Genomic DNA, 20,934 nt, shown 5'->3' on the forward strand with positions numbered 1-20,934 from the left:
ATGTTCTATTCTCCTCACATAGGTAATACATGGCAGGAGATATGTCTCGGAAATAATTTACACCAGACGGATGATATTAAATGTCAGCTAGCAGACTGTGGACAACTGCTACGGATCCATTATGGAAACTCAGAATGATACCGGGAGCAGACAGGCAGTTTTCGGGGCCTCTGCTGTTTTGAAGGGTGTCCTTGATTTATGACTTTGATGCGAGACTTGCTAATGTCCAACTCACTCTGGCACGAGGCCGCGAGAAGCTGACACACTCCATTTTGTCAGCCGTGTCGGAGCGAAGATAAAAATTTTTAAAAAAAACAGCGTGCTTTTTGGAAACTTACAGAAATGTTCATTTTTAGAATAAAATGGATGTGCCGTTCATGCACTGCTAGGATTTATAGTATTCCTGTCAGTGTACGCTTGTATGTGTGTGTGTGTGTGTGTGTGTGTGTGTGTGTGTACGTGTTTGTTTCCCAGAGCGTGCCCATGGCGCCAACCTCTCCAGTTGACATTGAGAACTCTGCTGTTACCGTTTACCAGTGTAAAGCACAATTTAATGAGAGGGCATAGAAGCCAAAACACTGACATGCAGAAACACACATGCTCAAGTGAATTCACACACACACACACACACACACACACACACACACACACACACGTACACAGCCTATGTACAAAACCATGGTGTGTTTCTCAGCTCCTTACGTTGATTCCTATTCTTTTATTTTTAATCATTCGTCTGTCTTTTAGGTTGAGAAATATTTTATGTTTGGAGAGAGCCAAGTTATAATCACTAATTAGTCCTCTAGGCTCTCGTCTCTCTTCGTCTCTCTCTCTCTCTCTCTCTCTCTCTCTCTCTCTCTCTCTCTCTCTCTCTCTCTCTCTCTCTCTCTCTCTCTCTCTCTGAGTCACACATAGCCCAATTAACACCCAGCGTCAGCTTATGCCTGTTTTGACTTTCTATTTCCCTCGAACTTCAAACATTGGCTCTGCCCCGCTGACCCAACTGGCAACAGAAACCAAACGCAGCTGCAATGCAAAAAAACAATAATTAGATTCATTACATTCATCGGTGCAATTTCCTTGTCGGCATGTGTAATTAACCCACAAGCCTTAAATGTGACTGTGCAGTGAATGTGTTAATGGGGTTTCACAGATTGTTTGGATGGGTGTTCTCACTGCAGTCCGCAAGGGGCTGGGATTCACCATTTTACAAGTCCTCCCCTCCCTCACATTCTGCTCCTGCTCTATTTTCTCCATGTGGCGCAGACCCTCTATTTATCTTGCCTGCTTTAATTTGACACAAAATATTGTTAACTGGAGACACAGAGATATATTAAACCGTGGGAATGTGTGACTGCGAGTGTGTGGGTGCCGTGCGGGATTCTTGGCTTGGCTTGTGTGTACCTGTGTGCAACTTTGTGATTCAGGTCCCTGTTAGACTCTGAGCTCCCCCCCCCCCCCCCCCACACACACACAGTGGGCTGTAATGAGAAGTCAGACTGTTCAGTGGATACAATACGTTTTGTATCTGTAATGTCCCCACATACAACCTCTGTATTATCTAAGTCCAGTGTAAATTAGATTTAATTCATGAGAGACAGATAGAGCATTCAAATGTGTGCGTGAGATCATTGTGCTCCCAGTCCGAGTACCTGCTCAGTGTGTGTACGTGTGGGTAGAACTTTGTCCAGAGCACTTTACAACTTTAATAACTTTCTGCTCATCAGACTCTGCAAGTACAAAGAAATGTGTACATCGTGAAAATACCAGTGTACTGTATAGGTATCAGTTTAAATCAACCACTGCAGCAGATGGAGCCCACAAAAAATCGGGATTACGTCTAGGTTAGCCAGTATTTTGTATAGGGATGTTCAATACTCCTTTTTTTTCCCCCCCAGACAGATACAAGTGGTAAATTTGCTAAAACAACAATCACAGATCATTTTAAAGAAAGATCAATATTTGCCGTTTTGCATGAAATTAATGGGAGTTTTCTATTGTTTTAATTTTTAGCTCCTGATCATAAAACAGCTAAAAGCTACAATTTTGTACCATTTGCATAAATACCAGAGTTGGACACTTCCGTCATCCGTCCACCTCTCGCCAAGTGCTTCCACATATTCGGTGAATGCTTTATGGCGTGAAGGGAAAATACACGGAACGAGAGGGACTTACCCCGATCGACAGACGTGCTTCAGTCGGTGCTCATTCCGCGTGTTTATTCAAGAATTTGTGTCATTGTGCACTTGCCGAAAGGTGGGCATTGGTCAATGACACGAAGGGACGGGAGACGGAAGTGCCAAACTCTGATAACTACCAAGAGTCAAGCATTACATTTTGATTGCCCATTATTTGCGATAGCAGTGAAACGGATGGCGAGGACTGCGTCTCACAAGAAGGGAATCGATTTAAATGTCTGTTTGGGCCATTTTGTTCACCTCTTGGTCTCAGTCCAAAAACATCTACAGTATGTTAGATCAGCGATTTCCAACAACTGTGCAAATGATCCAGTTCCACTTTATTGGTGTAAAAAATTATTTAATTACTACAAATAATATTGTTTGTCTATCTATGTCTGCGACACATAGTGATAGACAAAACTAAACAGGTCCAGATTTCACACTAAATAAATCAGAGAGTAATTTGAGATGAATAATCTTTATTTCAGTGTTATATACTTTTTCACATTTTTGTTTGATGGTGTGGCCGTGAGATTATTTATTTATTTATTTTGTGTAAAATATGTGCCTTGGCTCACTTAAACTCCAGTTAATTTTTAATGGAAAATAAATAAAAACAGGAACGGTAGCAAAATGCACCTATTACAAAATGTTCAGTCATTTTTGCATCTTTAAATGAATGAATGTGGAACTTACAAAAAAAAAAAGCTAAGAAAAAAACGCTCCTGACCTTATTAGGTTACTAGGACTGGTGATCAGTCCAGTGTATACCCTTCCTTTCACCCAAAGTCAGCTGGGATAGGCTCCAGCTTCCCTGTGACCTTGAACATTGTAAGCGCTTTAGAAAATGGATGGCAATTATTCATAGTTTAACAGCACGTGATAAAACATCACCATCAGACATGGCGCAGCTGATTGGAAATGCATGAGGAACTACTTTTCTTAGTCCAAAATATACTCAATATAAAAGAGCTCGTAGGTAGATAAGCAATAAAAGATTACAGCTTTACTCAACATCCAATCAATGTTTTGATGTCATCGGTACACTACTCACATATTTGCAGATTTTAGATTCGTGACATGATTCGTGATATATATATATATATATATATATATATATATATATATATATATATATATATATATATATATATATATATATGTGTATATATCAACTGTAAACTGGTACTGCTTTTTTGTGGTGTGAGGCACACACATGCTCCCGTCACCTTCAGTAATGTGCTGAGCTATGAATCCGCTAAGGACAGTGAAGGACAGCTGAATATGAAAGTGAAAACCTCCCTGTTTTCCAAATATGTACCGTGCCATTCACTAAACACACAGTAAGCCTAAAGTGTATCTTACGCTACCGTGACTTACTTGTTCTCCCAACGCTATCCCAGGAATGGAGCCCATATTTAGATGGATTGTTAATATATTGTTTCCCATGTTTACTTGCAGGGTGAAATATTGTGTTTGTGTAGTGCGTCCGTTTTCAATTTTGCAGGCGATATCTGAACAGTTCCACTCAGGAGACACACAGTATTTGTCCAAAGTGTACTCCCATCAAATGGCCATTCGACTTGGTATCACATATTTCTCAGTCTGCCCATCTCTGTCCTCCCTCTTCCCCCTCCCTCATGCTGATGTATGAAATGTCTACTCCCATATGGAGGGTGTTTGTAACAGTCAGTGTAATCAAATTTCACTGATTCCTTGGGGATTAAACAGAGCGCGTGTGTGTGTGCATGTGTGCGTGCGTGCGTGTGTGTGTGCTTGTTGGATATTAGCTGTGTACCAAGTCTGAATTGTATTCCTGCAGTGTCATTAGTCTAAGACTAGCTCAGCTGTAATAAAATATCCATCATCTTGTTCTCTAAGGAAGAAGAACTTCACGAATGACACCGACGCTGCATTTGCATAGCAGTGGTGCATATATTTAAATTTTGACTGTATCGTATAAAGCAGTAGGTGGGTGGGAGATTGATAAACACATTTCCAAATGAGAGCATCTAATTTGTATCTTGGCCAAATGACAAAGAAATGATTCACTCCTGTCTTTTTGGTATTTGACAGGTAAATATTTTGTCCACAAAATCTTTGTTTTGCTCAAATAAAGGAAGCACTACAATTATAAAGTGGCACGGCTGCATATGGTCGCGGCCAGTTGGCAGCATATGCGCTGTATGTTCTGGCAGTGTCGTTTTGGTAGCTCGGTCTCTTGAAAGTCTTAACATTGTCCAATACACAACACTGGCGTCAATATTAGTGTTAAATGGCTGCTCTTAACGTGCAAGCGGAATTCTAAAAGACACACTCCATTGCGATTCCTACGAGGTGGAAAGTTACCCTGGCAGGACATAACTGATGTCAGACTCCTTTTTAGTCTCTAAAAGTGCATTAAATTAGAGCAATTATTATCCAACTGTGCAACAACTATGAATTTAATTTAATGGATGAAAAGAAGCAGATTTAAGCAAACAAAAGGTTGGGATGGTTTCCATTGTACTGGCAACTATTATGCAGCGCCCCTCCTGTCTGACTGTAGAAATGTTGCTTTCTTTGCACGACCCCCCAATTCTTTATTTATATACATGTATCTTACATCATGTTTAAAGATAGCTAGCACACTTTGACACCCACTGCATGAATCACAGTACTTAAAGAGAGGGTGATGACACCAGGCTCTACTTTGTGCAGTGCATCATCACTGTGCACATACTGCACTTGCAGTGAAGAGGAGTCCTTTCAGATGTGTACCTTACATTTCCAAAGTATTTACGGCATTGCATATGTTCATAGGATAATAATCATTTCTGACGGCGCATGCATTTGTCCGCAGTGGATCATTACAACGTGTCATTCGGGGCCGCTTTCATCCAAACAAACATCAAACAATGCCCAGATTCTGCTGACTCCTGATTTGCGGTTAAAGTCAACAAGTCGAGCAAATTAGTATTCCGGGATTAAAAAATGATGTATTTAGACAGTGATAAACATTACCATCATAAACTGTTATTGCTGGTATAAAAGTGACAGCGATTCCACAAGCTGGAAATCATCAGAATTGGAAGTGTGAAAGGTTTATCGCATTTTTCAGTGCAGTGAAAGAATGAGCGTGGGGGCTCATAGTAACGCTCTATTCAGTTGCAGCAAGGATTTGTCCTTGGCAAAGACGCATCACACTGAGTACAAGTCAGTCAACAGAACTAGCTTGATAACCTACAATGTTAGCTTTTCCTTATGATTGGTTTTACCCCACCCGCCCTGCTCTCTGCATGGAGCCACTCGGTTTGTTGGCAGAAGAGGAGATAAACTGGAGGTGCTTGTACTGTATATCTGTATAATGGTGCTTGTCTCTCCTAGTTTGTTTTTGAGGCCTGAGGATAATTAAAAATGCATGGCCGCAGCATGGGGGCGAGGCAAGTTTTTTCCCCCCACAACACACAAACCACATGAAATCTTTATTTGTCAGAGACAAACAAAATAGATTTTTGAGCAGCGAGAGACACATCGCCAAGTGAGCGCTGTCAGTTTGTATGTTTTTGCAGGTGGGAGACTCAAAACTGCCAAAATAAATAAATGTGAAAATAAAAGAGGATATAAGAAATATAATTCAAAAACTAAATACAAAGTAATGAGTAAAAATTAATACAATAAAAATTTTTTTTTTCAAAAAGATTAAAATAAATGTGGAAATAAAAATATAATAATAATAATAATAATAATTATTATTATTATTATTATTATTATTATTATTATTATTATTATATTTTTTACTATTATTATTATAATACATACATACAATTTATTAGTGCCTTTCAAGACACCCAAGGACACTTTACAGGGCTAAACTAAGACAGAAAATTTTGGCATAAAAAAAGGCATAAAATCAATACAATATATATAAATAGAATTTAACATTGATAAGATTGCCTTGCGTTGAACTACATTACACTACTAACATTTCCTTGCGTATTTAATGCTGACATTGTCTGCATCATGAAATAAATGAGAGCAGAGCATTTATATTTATTGCTTAATATTTAGTTTTATTTGTATATTTATATTTGTATTTATTTCCACATTTATTTTCATATTCATTTTTACTTTTTGAATCTGTTTTTTTGTTTGTATTTATTTATGGCAGTTTTAGTCACCCATATGCTTTAGCCCAGGTCCACACACATCTATACGCGCCCATATGATGCCGGTTGAGCAGACAAACCTAAGGATCACAGCAGAGACCCATCTTTCAAATGTATTCATTAAACTCCCAAATGCTCCCCTTAACGAATGTAATTAGAATATGGTAATGAGAGAGGGTTGAACCGGGGAGTGTTGTATTACGCTCAGCAGCACACAGTGAGGATGTGAGAGACAAATAGAAAGGGAAACACAGCAAAAGGGTTAGAGGAGAGAGAGGAACCGAGAGACTGACTGACAGGGTGCCAATTTGTGTCTTGTTGTAAACAAGTATTTATGCCAATGAGAGGTGACACACACTATTTTTTCATTCATCCTCCCGAACCATCGGCCAGCAAACCTGCTCAATAACAACGGCAAAGCGCAGTCCTCAGAAGGCCCGCGTGACTCACCCTGAGATGAGACATCAGGGGTTAACATAACCACTGGAGACCTTTTCATCCAAACCCCTTTACCCCCGCCTCCCGCCGCCAAACGCCCATCCATCATTTTTGACTTTCAAACCTGCATCTCACTGTGTGCACACTCTCCTGCTTGACTTAGTGAGAAATTTTGAGGAGTCTGACAGTCTTTATTCAAGACGCCCTCCGGCGCAGCAGGGGTCCTGGCATTGTGTTTGACACCGCACACCTGTTGCCGTCTTTGATGTGTTCATCCTCCACTGCGGAGAGAGATGGGGAGGTTGTTCTCCTCAAATGCAAATATAAGATAGAAGGAAGAGGAGAAGGAAGGTGCGTAAGAGAATCTTGATTGATGTTCCCTCGGTAGATTGGGGCGGCCTCTCCTGTGCGCTTAGGCCTCCGCTAGAAAAGTTGGAGCTACTTTCTATACAGTGCAGCAAACTTCACCGTGGGGTGATGAAAGGCACACAAGACAGCAGGACGGGCGAAAGGTAAAGAGGTCTGACCAGAAGGAGAGAGAGTGACAATGTCGCCATAAACCTGTCACTTAGGTGGACAGAAGCCACCGCGTAGATTCTTCAGAGACCTCGTGTGTGTACGTTGCTGAAGACCTGTGTATCCCGGCATGTATTAGTTATGACATGGTCATGGGGTTGTGTACATATTCATGTGTCTTGATGAATGTGATGCGCCTGACTCCTGGCAACCGGGTGACAGGGGTGAGCCCCAGCTGAAGGTCACATTACATCCTCCAGTGACTGACCAACACTAAATACTGGAGGTGCGCACATGCTGCATTTTCAATCACTGTTCACTAGTTTTAACCCTCTCAGCTCTACCATGTCCCTTTATTTTCATCTCACTTAGTTTTTTGGGGAGGACCATTTGGCTGAATTAATGCAAATGTAATGAAACTTTCTAAGGGTGGGGATTTGTGTTTGATTTAGTTCTTTGTGTTAAAAATTAGGGATGGGCGAGTATCTATACCAGGTATCGGTATTTTCTTGTGGCCATTTTACGACCAGGAACTAGACATTTGAAGAATAGAAAATTACCATCAATTTCATTGAATTTTTAAGGAAAATTGTTATTTGGGTATGGTATAAAGGGCTTTATTTTTGATTGCCATTATTTTTTGGGGGACATTTTATGAATCAAAGTGCTAGTGGTATCGGTACTCTTTATTGGTATTGGCGACTACTCAAGAGTTGAGTACTTGTTTTGTGCTCTGCATTTAAAGGTGCATTGTGCCGTTAAAAAAGCTTGTTAAAGCTTGTTAAAGCTTTTTCTACATCATGCATGCTCCACCAATGCCCAGTTGAGTACGAAAAGCCCTGACTGTTTTACTCTGACTGCACCTGTCAGCTTTTATCTTCCCTTTATAGTAGAGTGTGCAACTCTGTTTCTTTGGGGAGGAGAGGGGCGGAGTTTTTCTTACCTCATTTGAAGTAATAATGTCTTCGTTTGTCAACTGTGGCTGTCGCTTTAAGATCGTGTACGTACTCGCACACGCACCATGAACGAGCCTGACACAGATGCTGCAGTTACGCTGAGTGCTTTATGGCATACTTTACCCATTGGTTACAAAGACGAAAGTCAATTTGAGCTCAAAAATGACGCAATGCGCTTGTCCTAATGAGAAACGTGGTCTTCCTTCAGACATAACGTTACAGACTTTGTCCATTTGGCGGCGCCAGAATCAACGTAAACTGAAAGTTTCTTAGTGTTGCTTTAAGGTTAAAAACTATTTTTTCATTCCTTTTTATTTACTGGACTAAACCATACTATTTGGGCAATCGGAGTTCATTCTAGGACTAAACACTTGAAAATGTTCTCTTTTTTTAATGTTTTCTATCAGATTACATCATTCATTACTTTTTGTACAAGGGACCAATTTCATGTAGTATTCTTAGTTTCCAAAAGAGGCGTTTAATGGCTTATTGCACAACAATGGAGCAAATTAATGATGCAATTTTGATTTTAAGAAGTGGAGATACCCTCTGCTGACTACGGAGAAGAATAAAATTTTAATTTAAGAAGTGGAAACTCTCGCTGCTGACTATAGAAAGACTGTACTATTAACATAATAAAAAAGGTAGTACTTACTACTGAGAATGTATAAAATGATACTTTTTCAAGTTGGTTCACAACCTGTCTTGCGAAAACAACAAAACAAAAGATCTAATCGAATGGATGTTTTATACTAATGACAAGAACTGATGTTCGTTAAATGTATGCAATAAAAGAAGCAAAAAATAATAACTTGGGGGAAAAAAGGCATTACAATGGCAGATTATGCTTGTATGTGGCAGAAAGATCAAGTGAAGCCTGGGGTTTCAAATACAAACAGCGTGTATGCATGTGTATAAAATGTGCATGACTATGCACATGTGTACACATCTGTATGTGTGTGGTACCCAGTGCCTGATTAGGTGTTTATATGATAAACACGAGGCAAGCTTGAGAGGAATTCTGATCAGGGGCTTTGCAACAGTTGTTATGGAAACAGCATTAAGCAGCTGTATTAGCCAGTGGAGGTAATATAGAGGCTGTTGAAACTAACAAACAGTATCGAGGACGGCAGTTTGGGAATATAAATACAAACTACACATTATTGCTCTGGTGTACAATAGCCTTGATGAAATTTTAATTGTGCGGCGAGAACTGAACAAAATGATCCATGTCGTAATTCAATGTCTGCCTATCTTTCTGTTTTAGAGCTTCACATATTAATTAACCAGGCCAGAGGAATAGAGTGCAAACAAGACATTATTGGACTGGTTTACAACCTACATAGAATCATTAATGTCAGCAGGAAGTGGAACATAACTTGGACTGTTTAGTTTTAGCCTTATAACACAGTCTTGAGTTCTGAGATTCTCTGGATAAAAAAAAAAGCTATTGACATTGTTGATTTTCAATGTCACTTGGGAATTAGCAAGCCACAAGCTATACGGTCCACACCCGGCTGAACAGCATCAGAGGGATCCTTTTCTTGTAAAGGTATGGGTCGGGTTAAGGATAAAAAAGAATTTTCAAGGCATTGAATATATCATGAAACATATCAGTGAAGTCAGTCATCTTCAATAAGAGACAATTTGGCACAACAGCGACATTACCAAGAAATGGACATCCCTCTGAAAAGGGATGAAAAAACTAACTAGCGGATAGTTTTGAGTACATTTTATCACTTTATTAAAATGAGTTACTTAAGTGTTGAGGAAAGATCTGATGACCTTCAGTTTAGGAGACAGCCACTCTACCACCCGAGCACTCTTGCTGTTTGCTACTATACTGCATTGCTGGTGTGTCCAAAATGAAATAAAAGACGGTCTCTTGGCAGTACGATTATCCCACCTGACAGAAGTGGTGGTAGAGTGGCTGTCTCCTCCGGAGGTCGTGGATTTGTTCCTCAAACCTCGAGTAGCTTCTTCTTTTCTGTTTTTTTTCCAGTAAAGTGACGTCAATTGATAATGACACGCCCACTGGACATTTTCAATGGATCATTGATCATATAAAGTCCATCCATCAGTCAATGTGGGTTTTGCACATCAAAGTAAAGTGTGAGCGAATTGCTGAAGTAGGATCCTGGAGGCGTCTCAATTGGAGGTTACGATGCCAATCCCTGTCAGATATTTTCAAGGTTCATCTGGAAAGTGCGCGGCGGTGGTGTTGAGAACAAATACCAACATCAGCAAACCTCCCCGGGTAATGCTAAAGCGGTTCTTTGCACCAAATATGTAAACAAGACAAAGGCAAAAATGGACCGTGGGCATACTTAAAAGGAAACCTCAGTGTGCTGCCTCCCATCTCCATAAAATAAACAGTTCAATGCCAAATAATATGTGTGGCGAGAAGAAACGTCAGCCTTCGTTTGAGGTGCTGCTATGGAATGGATGTGACAGTTCCAGTTTACAGACAACTCTGTTTCCCCCTGATATCTGCCAGGGTGATGCTCGTCATTAGACTTCAAAACACACACACACAACACACTCTCGCCTGTGGCCAGACCCTTAAACGGAATCCCTCCAGGGAACAATGCTGCATAAGTCTGTTGCAGTGCAGGCGACCAACCAAGCCGCCCCCTCGTTCCTCCTGGGGAAATATGCCCCGGGCCTGGGAGTGTGACAGTGTGTGTGCATGTGTCTGTGTTTGCATGTGTGCAAATATGAGCACTTTTTTTTTTTGTACATGCCATCCATTTCTTGGAGGGAGATGGCCTCTTGGAGACCTGAGTGGGTGGCTGATTTCCCCACTTGCATCGCTCGCAGTCTAGCTTCCCACTCATGATCCCAACTTTGTTAGATGCAGTATTGCTTAAGTAGCTGTCTCTCCCAGTCTCTCCCAGTCAATCTCCCACTGACAGATCAGAGTGTGGCGGGGCGGGGAAGCATGTGCATGTAGTCAGCCAGGCTTGCTGTAATGCATTGTTGTGTAGATTCACATAGACATGCAGAATAACTAGGTTTATGGAGTAGATCCCCGGAGATAGATCCTCTGTGTCCCTGAGTCTGGCACACGCACGTAAACACACTAGGGCTGCTGTTATCGAATATTTTGGTATTCGAATATCCTACTGAAAATGTTATCGCATTCAGGTAAAAAATAAAAAATAAATGTTTGGGGGGGGGCTAAAGAAAATTATAAATACAGAAAACACATTTGTAATTCATAATGAATGACCAATGGGTTGTCATTTTTAGATAATCAACTTTTCTTTTCTTTTTCTTTTTTTTACTTAAACTATTTTCCTCTCTAGAAACATTAATGAGATTTTAGACAAATCTCTCCCCATAGATTTTGGCTCATGAAACGACGCAACATCACAACCACAGTAGTGATTTTGCGTTTTGAACGTTTTGAGCGCTGCTAGCTAGCACTGCTAGCCGCTAGCAACAAGCACCCAAAATAAAAAATATTTGCATTAATATGTTCTGTGTGCCTCCACTAATCCAAACACAGCATTCTGATTAATATTGTGCTTGTGGAATATGAGTTAAGCGACAAAATCCACCAGTCATCTCAGGGGGCGGCCATTTTGCCTCTTGCTGTCAACCTAAAATGACATCACAGTTGCTTAGGGCTCGTGTAGCAACCAGTCACAGCTCTGCTTGTGAATATCGCATGACCAAACACAGACTGAGTCGTGATTGGTCGTTACATGAGCTTTGTGCAACTTTTTAATTGTTTACAGCAGGTGGCAAAATGGCCGCCCTCTGAGATGGATTAAAATGTGTGGATTTTGCTGCTTAATCCATGTTACACAAACAGCATAGTAAATGAGAATGAACATTTTATTGTAAATATTTTGGGATTGACTTCCACTTTAAGTCTTTTTTTTTTTAGCACCGTTAATTGACAAACTAAATATGATTTCAGGACGATGTTGTGTTTTCTACTGCAATATAAAACAGCCCAAATTCTGAAAGACGAAACAAGTTTTGTTAAGCTAAGGTTTATTTTGAAGTTGACTTTTTCACCACATGAGCGCCGTGCTCTGGCTTGACTACTACTTCCTGACAGTGTGCCTTAAGCATTTTTTTTTTTACCAAAGTACTCGAATTACTTGAGGACTCATTTCAGTCTTAAAACAGTAACACACACACTTTACAGTATTCCTGAAGGATCAGTGTGCCGCTAGTCCTGCTCACCGCGTTCCATCACTTGCCGTCCGTCGGGACAATAACGCCGACTTCCGGAGGATCGACCTTCAAGTCTCACTTCTGTCACTCTTCACATGGGCGTGGAGCGTGTGTGCGTGTTTGTGTGTGTGTGTGTGTGTGTGTGTATTGGTGAAGGACAGTAGCATTTGTGTATGTGTGTGGGTGTGTTTCAGAGTGTGTGTCAGGCTGCCGTTTCAGCTGACTCCTCTGTTTCGGCCTTTTTAATGGCTCTTATGGGGCAGGCCTTTAATTGCAAGTCTCTCTCCCTCCTTCTTAATCCTCCCATCCTTCTGTCTCTCCCAGCCCCTTGTCTCCACTCTTCCTCCCGCCTCCCACTGGCTGACAGTCACTAGGGGAGCCCCCAGTGCCTGGCCGGAGCTGTGGAGGCCGTATAGCATATTGACTTGCTGCAGAGTGGTTTGGGAGGAGGAGAGGTGGCTGCTTGTCACCGCTAATGAATAGATGCATAAATGAATGAGGCGCTCTTTGTATGCAAGTGTGCGCATGTCTTGCGAAGGATGAAAATGTGAATGTGAGCGTGCGCGTTTTCAACCCAGACTCGGCCCCGTGCAATTTTCTGTAACTCAGACAGACAGACATTAACGGTTGGCAGATTGATGGTGATAATAATTAATGGTGTGATGGCAGCCTGTCCCTCACACGCACACACATACACACGTATGCACGCAGGGTGAGGCAGTGGGGGGTTGGGACATGGCAATAGAATGGAGGATACTAAAAACAATACTGCTAAGTGCCAGCACCCTCCACCTGCTCTCTCCCTCCCTCCATCTCATCTGGTCAGCTCGGAGCTGGAGTGCTCTCGTGCCAAACTGGGACAAATAACCGAAAAACACACGCATGCACATTGCACACGCAAGTAGGAAGGATAGTGGAAGTGGAGGTCTGGAGTAGCGATAGATGATCTGAGGGGGCAGATGAAGGAGGGCTGGATTGTTGATGTCTTCTTCACTATTGCTTTGCGCCACATTTCAAACACTGATTGCCTTAAGAGGACAATTTACATTTCATAGGCCTACACAACAAGTGGGTGAGAAGGCAGCCGCGGATAGGGAAACAGACAATCGCGTTTAAAGGAGGCGAGCGTTTGCTCAGTGAAGGAAAAAGGAAAAAAGTATCTCTGTGTGAGGCTGTTGTTTTCCTTACTCTCAGTAAAACACACCTGTATGACTGATTTATTTTTCCTTCCTGGGCTTTATCTGCGGAAAAAGAAATTGTGTGAATAGGGCGGCCGAGGAGATGAAAGGAGAGCCAGAGGAATTAGGAATCCAGTTATGAGCGGACGTTATCTGACGGGAAGCTGCCAAAAAACAAGAAACTTTTCCTATTAACGCTCGTGTGTACGTGTGTGCGTGAGCGAGAATGTGTGTTTGCGTTGTTGGCCTTTCCTCACCAGTGGAGGCAAGCGTCGGTGCGTCTGCTGCTGTGATTGGTTGCTAACCCTGAGGGTCTGTGCTCAATGTCTGTTTCCTGACTGGCTGCTCCGTGACCAATCAAGCGCCTAGACTTCAACGTGGCAATCCGATATATTCCGGCAAACGCGCGCGCGTTCGCTCTCTGTGGGCATCAGCAGGTCATCTGGAAATACCTGTTGTGTTTTATCTGCCAGTGACACACTGCACGCACACACAAAATATATACAGTAACCTTTCTGTCTTGCCTTTGTCTCACCAGGAGATTGCGGCGTATCTCATCACTTTTGAGAAACACGATGAGTGGCTGACGACATCGCCAAAGACCAGGTGAGGATAGAGCAGAGAGTCTCACACACACACGCACGCACATGCACACAAAGGGTGACTCTGTCAAGCAGGTGCCTCGTGTTGTTTTAATCCCTATGACCGAGTGACTGTTTGATTAAAACACTGGAGGTGTGTGTCTCCAACAAAGTCCTCCTGATGGGTTTGCTCCACATGTACAGAACGCCCGAGAACACGCTCGGACTGCAAAGCACCGAGTCAGCTGGAAATGGAGTATTAATGAATGTAAATGTGTTAGGCTAACTGATGTATAATTCAGACATAAGGGGGGCTGAGGGGTCCATCGGAGGTGTGTGTGTGTGTGTGTGTATGAACAGGGATTTACATGCTAGAACTGAATATTCATCGTTCACACTGAACCCTGCGTCGCTCATTTCCTAAAGTACGGTGAGCGGCAAAAGACCATCTGAATGAGAATTGGCCAAATTGATGTTTTCTTAACATTAAGATTACGATTAGAAGATCCCTGGCAACATGGTGGATGAGCGCAGTTGTGAGCTTCTACGTTCAAATCTTGGCTCCGCCCTTCCTTTGTGGGGTTTGGATTAGGGATGGGCGAGCACCACGTGCAGATACTCGATACTGGTAGGCTGTTTTATAAACAGGAAATAGAAATGATAAGAATAGAAAATTGCTGTTAATTTCACCCAAGACACATGCCTTTCATTAAAATGACTGTATCTGGCATTGTAAATTTCATGAATCAAAAGTACTAGTGGTATCGGTACTTAGTATTGGTATCAGTGACAACTTAAGAGTAAAGGTGTGAAAAAGTGCTGTTGAACATCCCTAGTTTGGTTGTTCTCCCTGCGCTTGTCTTGGTTTTCTCTGGGTTCGTAAGTGTCGCGGGTACCAAAACATTGCATTCCTTGTTTTCGTGCATGATTGCTTGTTTGTACAGAATGTGCCCTGCGATTTCCTGGTGATAGGCTCCAGCTCACTCGGGAGTTGCGACCCTAATGAGGATAAGTGGTACAGAAAATGATGGATGGATTTTCCTATTTACTATAAAAGCTTTTTCTATACAGCATTCTATATAAGATGCACTTGCGCATATGACTGCCATATAATTATGATATAGAATTAAAAAATGTAAATAAAATCCACAAGACTGAACGTGTACACATTGGTAGACATTGCGCGCAGAATTCAACATTGGCTTAAAACATTTACTATGCAAATGAGGGGGGAAAAAATTATGTATGAATTTTCTTTAAAATGTTGACCCAGTTCCTCTTTAAAAAATGTATTGGACAGACTGAAGTGAATATCGTTATAGTTGAATGAACTGACCAATTATATTTTATGCTCAGTGTAATGGGATTATACATCACATATACATTATGAATGTGATTGTGAATGGTTGTTTGTCTGTGTGTGTGCGCGCTGTGATTGGCAACTGGGATTGGCTTCAACTCATCCCTGACCCTAAAGAACACAATGATGGATGGATGGATGGATGGATGGATGGATAGAATCCGTATATTAAATCTGTCAAATTCTAAACTCTTCATTTAAATAAGATATCTTGGACATTGTTTGAGAGAACACTTCAATTGTGGCAGAGCTTATGAGGCATGACCCCAACTCCATCAAAAACCTTTGGGAGGGACTAAAACATAAGGTTTGTTTTATCAAAGATCTTGTGAAATAGTCTCTCTTCGGATCTGTAACCAAAATATGTCAATAAGCCACGCAGGCGGGATATTGTTGCAAATCTGTGTGCTTTTATGTACAGGATCCAGTACCGTACCAGTACATGCATGACGAGGTTGGTTCTAACATCTAGTGTGACATAAAATACATGTCAGACAGTGATGTTGTTTTTGGCATTGTTGCTTCACTGTTGTTCCGATGAATTTTTCCATAAAGTTGGTCCTGATCTTAAAGTTGAGAAGGGATTCCACTTCCTCTGTGTTTTATGATTGAAATTCTGTTCCGTTGTTTTTCTTTTACATGTATTTTGGTCAATCCATGATCACTGATGATATAGGTTCTCAGTTGCCTGACTTCTGTAGTATCACTTTTGGATTTTCATTAGTTATTTTTATTTATTTTTTTTTATATTGAATTAGTTGAGATTCTTTCTTAGAGCAGGTTAGTCTTTATTAGTTCATATTTATTCTAAAAATTGTTCCTTTTATAGTTTTATATGGAGTATTTGTCAAATACATAATAACAAAAAAGGTCACAAAGTGTTGTGTCATTAAGTAAAATAAATACAAACGACTGTTGCTCATGTATGATATTAATTGATAAAGATGATAACGAAGGAAGGATGGTTTTTTGCTATGATTGTCGTTTATTTTTAGCTAGTTTTATTAGCGTAAGATGTAGTTTCAGTTTGTTGTTGTTTTATAAAAAGCATTTTATTGTATATCGTTAATGAAAATGTTTTTCCAAATTTTGTCTTACCAGTAGTTATGTAGTTAGTGTTCATTAACTATAATAACCTTGGTCTGCAGTTTAGCTTCCAACATCCCACGACCATGACCAAGTTTAGGGTTAGACAGTCTTTGGGTGAGGTGTGGTACACCCAGCATTGATCATTCACGCACGTTTACAATTATAACGTCATCAATAAACATAACATGCGGTTTTTTTGATGCATGAGAGTAAGCCAGATAAAAACAAATGAAAACACTGGGAGAACATACAAACTCCAGACAGGAAAGCAATTGCTGATATTTATTTATTTATTTGAATCATATTCTTAAAACAACTATTTACACTCAGATTCACACAATTTAGAGATATCAACTGATCTAACATGTATTTGGAACATGAAAGGAAGCTAGAGCACTCCAATAAAACCCACGCCAGCAAGGGAGTGCATGCAAATGACATGCAAATGGGCTGAACATTCGCTATGAAACATAACATCAAATAATTATTCCACATAAGAAAGAAAGAAATATCTCACTTCTCTGAATCTGTTGCATCATTGTTAGGGCTCCCTGGTTCATGTTCCTCCAAAAATAACCACTTGGGTAAAGTACAGATACCGGAATGTATTTGCTGAGTTACTTCTCACCACTGATTATATTATATTATATGATATGATATGATATGATATGATATGATATGATATGATATGATATGATATGATATGATATGATATGATATGATATTATATTATATTATATTATATTATATTATATTATATTATATTATATTATATTATATTATATTATATTTAGGGGTGTCAAAATTAGTGCGTTAATTTGGAATTATTAAAAAAAAAAAATACGGGCAGTACAGTACAATACCTCTTTTTAATTGTAGCAAAATGTTATGAATTATTATGAAATTACTGTGTCAATGACCAAAAGATGCAACCGTATTTGTTGACCATTTTTTCCCCACTTTTGTTAACAAGAGTATGACAACTTTATTTTATTGTACATTTAGAACGGATATAAATTTGCGATTAATCATAAACTAACTAATGAAATGATTAATTACGATTAAAAAATGTAATTGCCTGGCACCCGTAATTATATTATATTATATTATATTATATTATATTATATTATATTATATTATATTATATTATATTATGTTATGTTATATTATATTATATTATATTATATTATATTATATTATATTATATTATATTATATTATATTATATACAAATATTTCACTGCAAGGGTATGACAGGAGAGAAGTGGAAGTAGAGAAAAAAGTCAAGTAAGTGCAGCGGTCACCTCATGGTCCCATTTGTGATTACTGATGCCACTGAGAGCCTGAGGTGATACCTCTGTGCTCCCATTGTGCGAGTTGAAGGACTCTTCTCAGGAGCAGCCTGAGGCCAGCAGCACAGTTTATGTTGCGGATAGATTTCTCATTGATTGGTTGTGCTGCCGTATCGCCTCGGCTTCCCAGCAGCCACAGCAGCGGCAGTCGTATTGGTGTTATTGAGCAGCAGTTAGATATAATCCCATTTATACATGACATGAGGCGCGATTAGAACAGATTACACCTAATCCCGTCAGATGGAAAGGAGCTCAACTAACAGAGACGGTGACATTTATGTGCCCGCGCCGCTCCGCGTGTGTTTGTATCCACATGGGTGCGTGCGACTGCACCGTTGTAGGGCGAATATTAAGACAACAATCAATGACCTTCATTTCTCCTCTCAATGAAATCCAAGTTCAGAGTAATGACTGTTACCTCCTCTGGCTCGTCTCGCGTCTTCTCGCCTCCTTCTCTCCTCCCTTTACCGGACACACTCAATAGCCCACTCTGTCTCTTTATCTTTGCCTTCTCTTTTTCCACTCTCCTCCCCTTGCCTTCTCTGTTTTCGCTCTGCTACACCGTGGAACGGTGGAAAAGCTTTTTATATCCCACACATCACAGACCAGTTACAATCAATAGCATTTATGTCTGCTTGAATCGGAGGGTTTGCAAGGAGCACGGGCACCATCCTCACACACGCGCATGAACATGTACACACACATATACACACACACACACACGCACACATCTGATCTCATCCATCGTCTCCATAACATAATTAGAATCAGCAGCCCTGAGATGACTCACACTGCAAGAGACAGAGACTAAACTCATCTTTGATCGGAAGGTGGGGGTCTCCAAGCTGGCAGGCGCACCCCCCAAAACAGAACAGATTTGCGGTGTCAAAGAACATCAGTTCACAGCAAATTCAATTTTACTACACACTGTGCGCACCGTAAATTGCAATCATCCCGGTCCATATGTGCCCACGTCAAACTCGAGGCGGGAGCGGCGTAGAGAAGGCAACGGTTGAGACGAGAAGATGAGAATGAGAATGGAGGGGCACAGTAAAGACAAAATAAAGAGATGGTCTGATAAGAGGGATAAAGACCATGTGGGCTTGTGTGTGCGCACAAGTATCTGTGAGTTTATTGATTGTTTCTGTTGTCATGCGATAAGGCAAAGATGCATTTTCTGCACCAACGCCCTCCCTTCACACACACACACGCAGTGAACATTGCACATACACTTGTCCTTAATGTTATAGAAGAATGATTGATTGCTGAGCAGCAGGTTTGACATTGAGCGCAGAGAACACATGGTGGTAGGTCCCGCCATCTGTGACATTGCTATAGTGTCTCTGTCTTCTCATGCATATGCTCACCTGGCGTCCGTGTGTGCTTGTGTGTACGTTTAAGGACTTTTCTCCTGCCAGCTACACTGTATGGACAAAAGTACTTGACTTGGAAACCTAATTGCAAATTAGATTTATTTCCCTCTTTGCAGCGACAACAGCTTCCTATAGTCTGTCTGTTGGAATTTTGTCCATTCCTGCTGAATAATATGAATGGTCTCATTTTCAAAGATTGTTGTTGCAAAAAATGTTTTATGTTGTATGTTAAATAGACTGAGTCACTATTATTCTGAACTCTGCAGCAAAATCTACCTGTTTTTATCCATTTTAGGGCGGCCATTTTGCCACTTATAGTCGACATGTTATATAAACTTATTCACTCCCAAATATTTTCACTGAAGCAACCCCCTTCGCTCCTGGCTGTTTTACTGGATTTTGACTGATTTTTGCAAGGCCCACAAAATATTGTGTTCTATTGCTATACAAACATGGAACCTACCAAAAGAAAGATTAGAGTCTCTTCTTTCATCAGGAAAAAAAGTATTTTTCTATCTGTTCACATTTTGCAGCAATTAGCATAGCTAAGTTTCTTCATTATTCACAAATCTGTTTAAAACAGTGGCGGAAAGATCTCTTTTGCAACATGGCCCTGGTTGACCTCTTATACTCTGCTGCCATCTGCTGGCCGTTTTTGTAATAACTACCATTGCTTCAATCGTTCTTTTCAGGCCAGAGGCTGCATCAAAGCCTTCTATTTGCTCTAGCAGTAAAAACATAAAAAGCGTATAAATATGTTTTTGGAACACTGGTAATATTTAAAATAGAACGTATTTATAGGTTTTTGGGAACAAATTAGTTAAAAGCAGCCCATCTCTTAAAAAGGCCAGATTTTTTTCATTTGTGCAGTTCCAGCACCTTCTGGTGGTTAGTTTATTAGTGCAGTTTAACTTTAATTAAGCATCTTTTGGCCACCAATGTTTAAAAACCACGCAAATTGCTAGATGAAAGGGAACATATAACAAGTTTGAGTTCCTCCACAATTGACTCGATTCACTATGTTTGCGTGCATTAGCAAGTGCTTTTTTTTTTCTCAATATGAGCTTCGTTATTTTTTTATAAAGGATTGTGAGCTGTTATTCATATCTCCAACATCCCTACAATATCATGATATCATGATATCGTATTGTGATGTTTGGATATCTTTACATTCCTAGCTTCTATAGTTACAACATGACAGTGGTGCTATTGAGAGAAAGAGAACGTACCCACAGAGAATGCAGGACCCGCCACATATTCGTACCTCGTATGTGTCATAAAATATTGATATCCTCATGCCGGTCAATCAGATTTATCAATGCAGTATCAAGCATAGCCACTTTCACACTGCATTCGCTATAAAGCTGCGCATCAGAGGCATAACCTGTGCCTTCCAGACGGAACTTGCAGGAACCGGACTGCGCGTTTGTGCAACTGATGCGATTACCCCATTAAAATAATGAGATGCATGGCGAGGTCAGTGGAAGAGAGGCAATTGCTTTTAACAATGGGATGAGGACAGTGAGGCTCATGTGTTGAATACTTTGATCGTAACTGGTGGTGTTCCACCTGT

General features: G+C 40.5%; 1 protein-coding gene across 7 annotated transcripts in view; it reads left to right on the forward strand.

Annotated features, from left to right (window-relative positions):
* LOC147167006 (calmodulin-binding transcription activator 1-like) overlaps positions 1-20,934 on the forward strand; it is a 72,489-nt gene that overhangs the window by 22,138 nt on the left and 29,417 nt on the right. For all 7 annotated transcript variants that reach the window (XM_086086528.1, XM_086086529.1, XM_086086530.1 and 4 more), the window contains exon 4: positions 14,146-14,213. In XM_086086528.1, coding sequence (XP_085942654.1) covers positions 14,146-14,213 — 68 coding nt within the window. The remainder of the gene's footprint in view (positions 1-14,145; positions 14,214-20,934) is intronic.

This window comes from Leptonotus elevatus, chromosome 10 (genome assembly GCF_054856555.1).
Source record: "Leptonotus elevatus isolate MCC_2025b chromosome 10, RoL_Lele_1.0, whole genome shotgun sequence".
Lineage (NCBI taxonomy): Eukaryota > Metazoa > Chordata > Actinopteri > Syngnathiformes > Syngnathidae > Leptonotus > Leptonotus elevatus.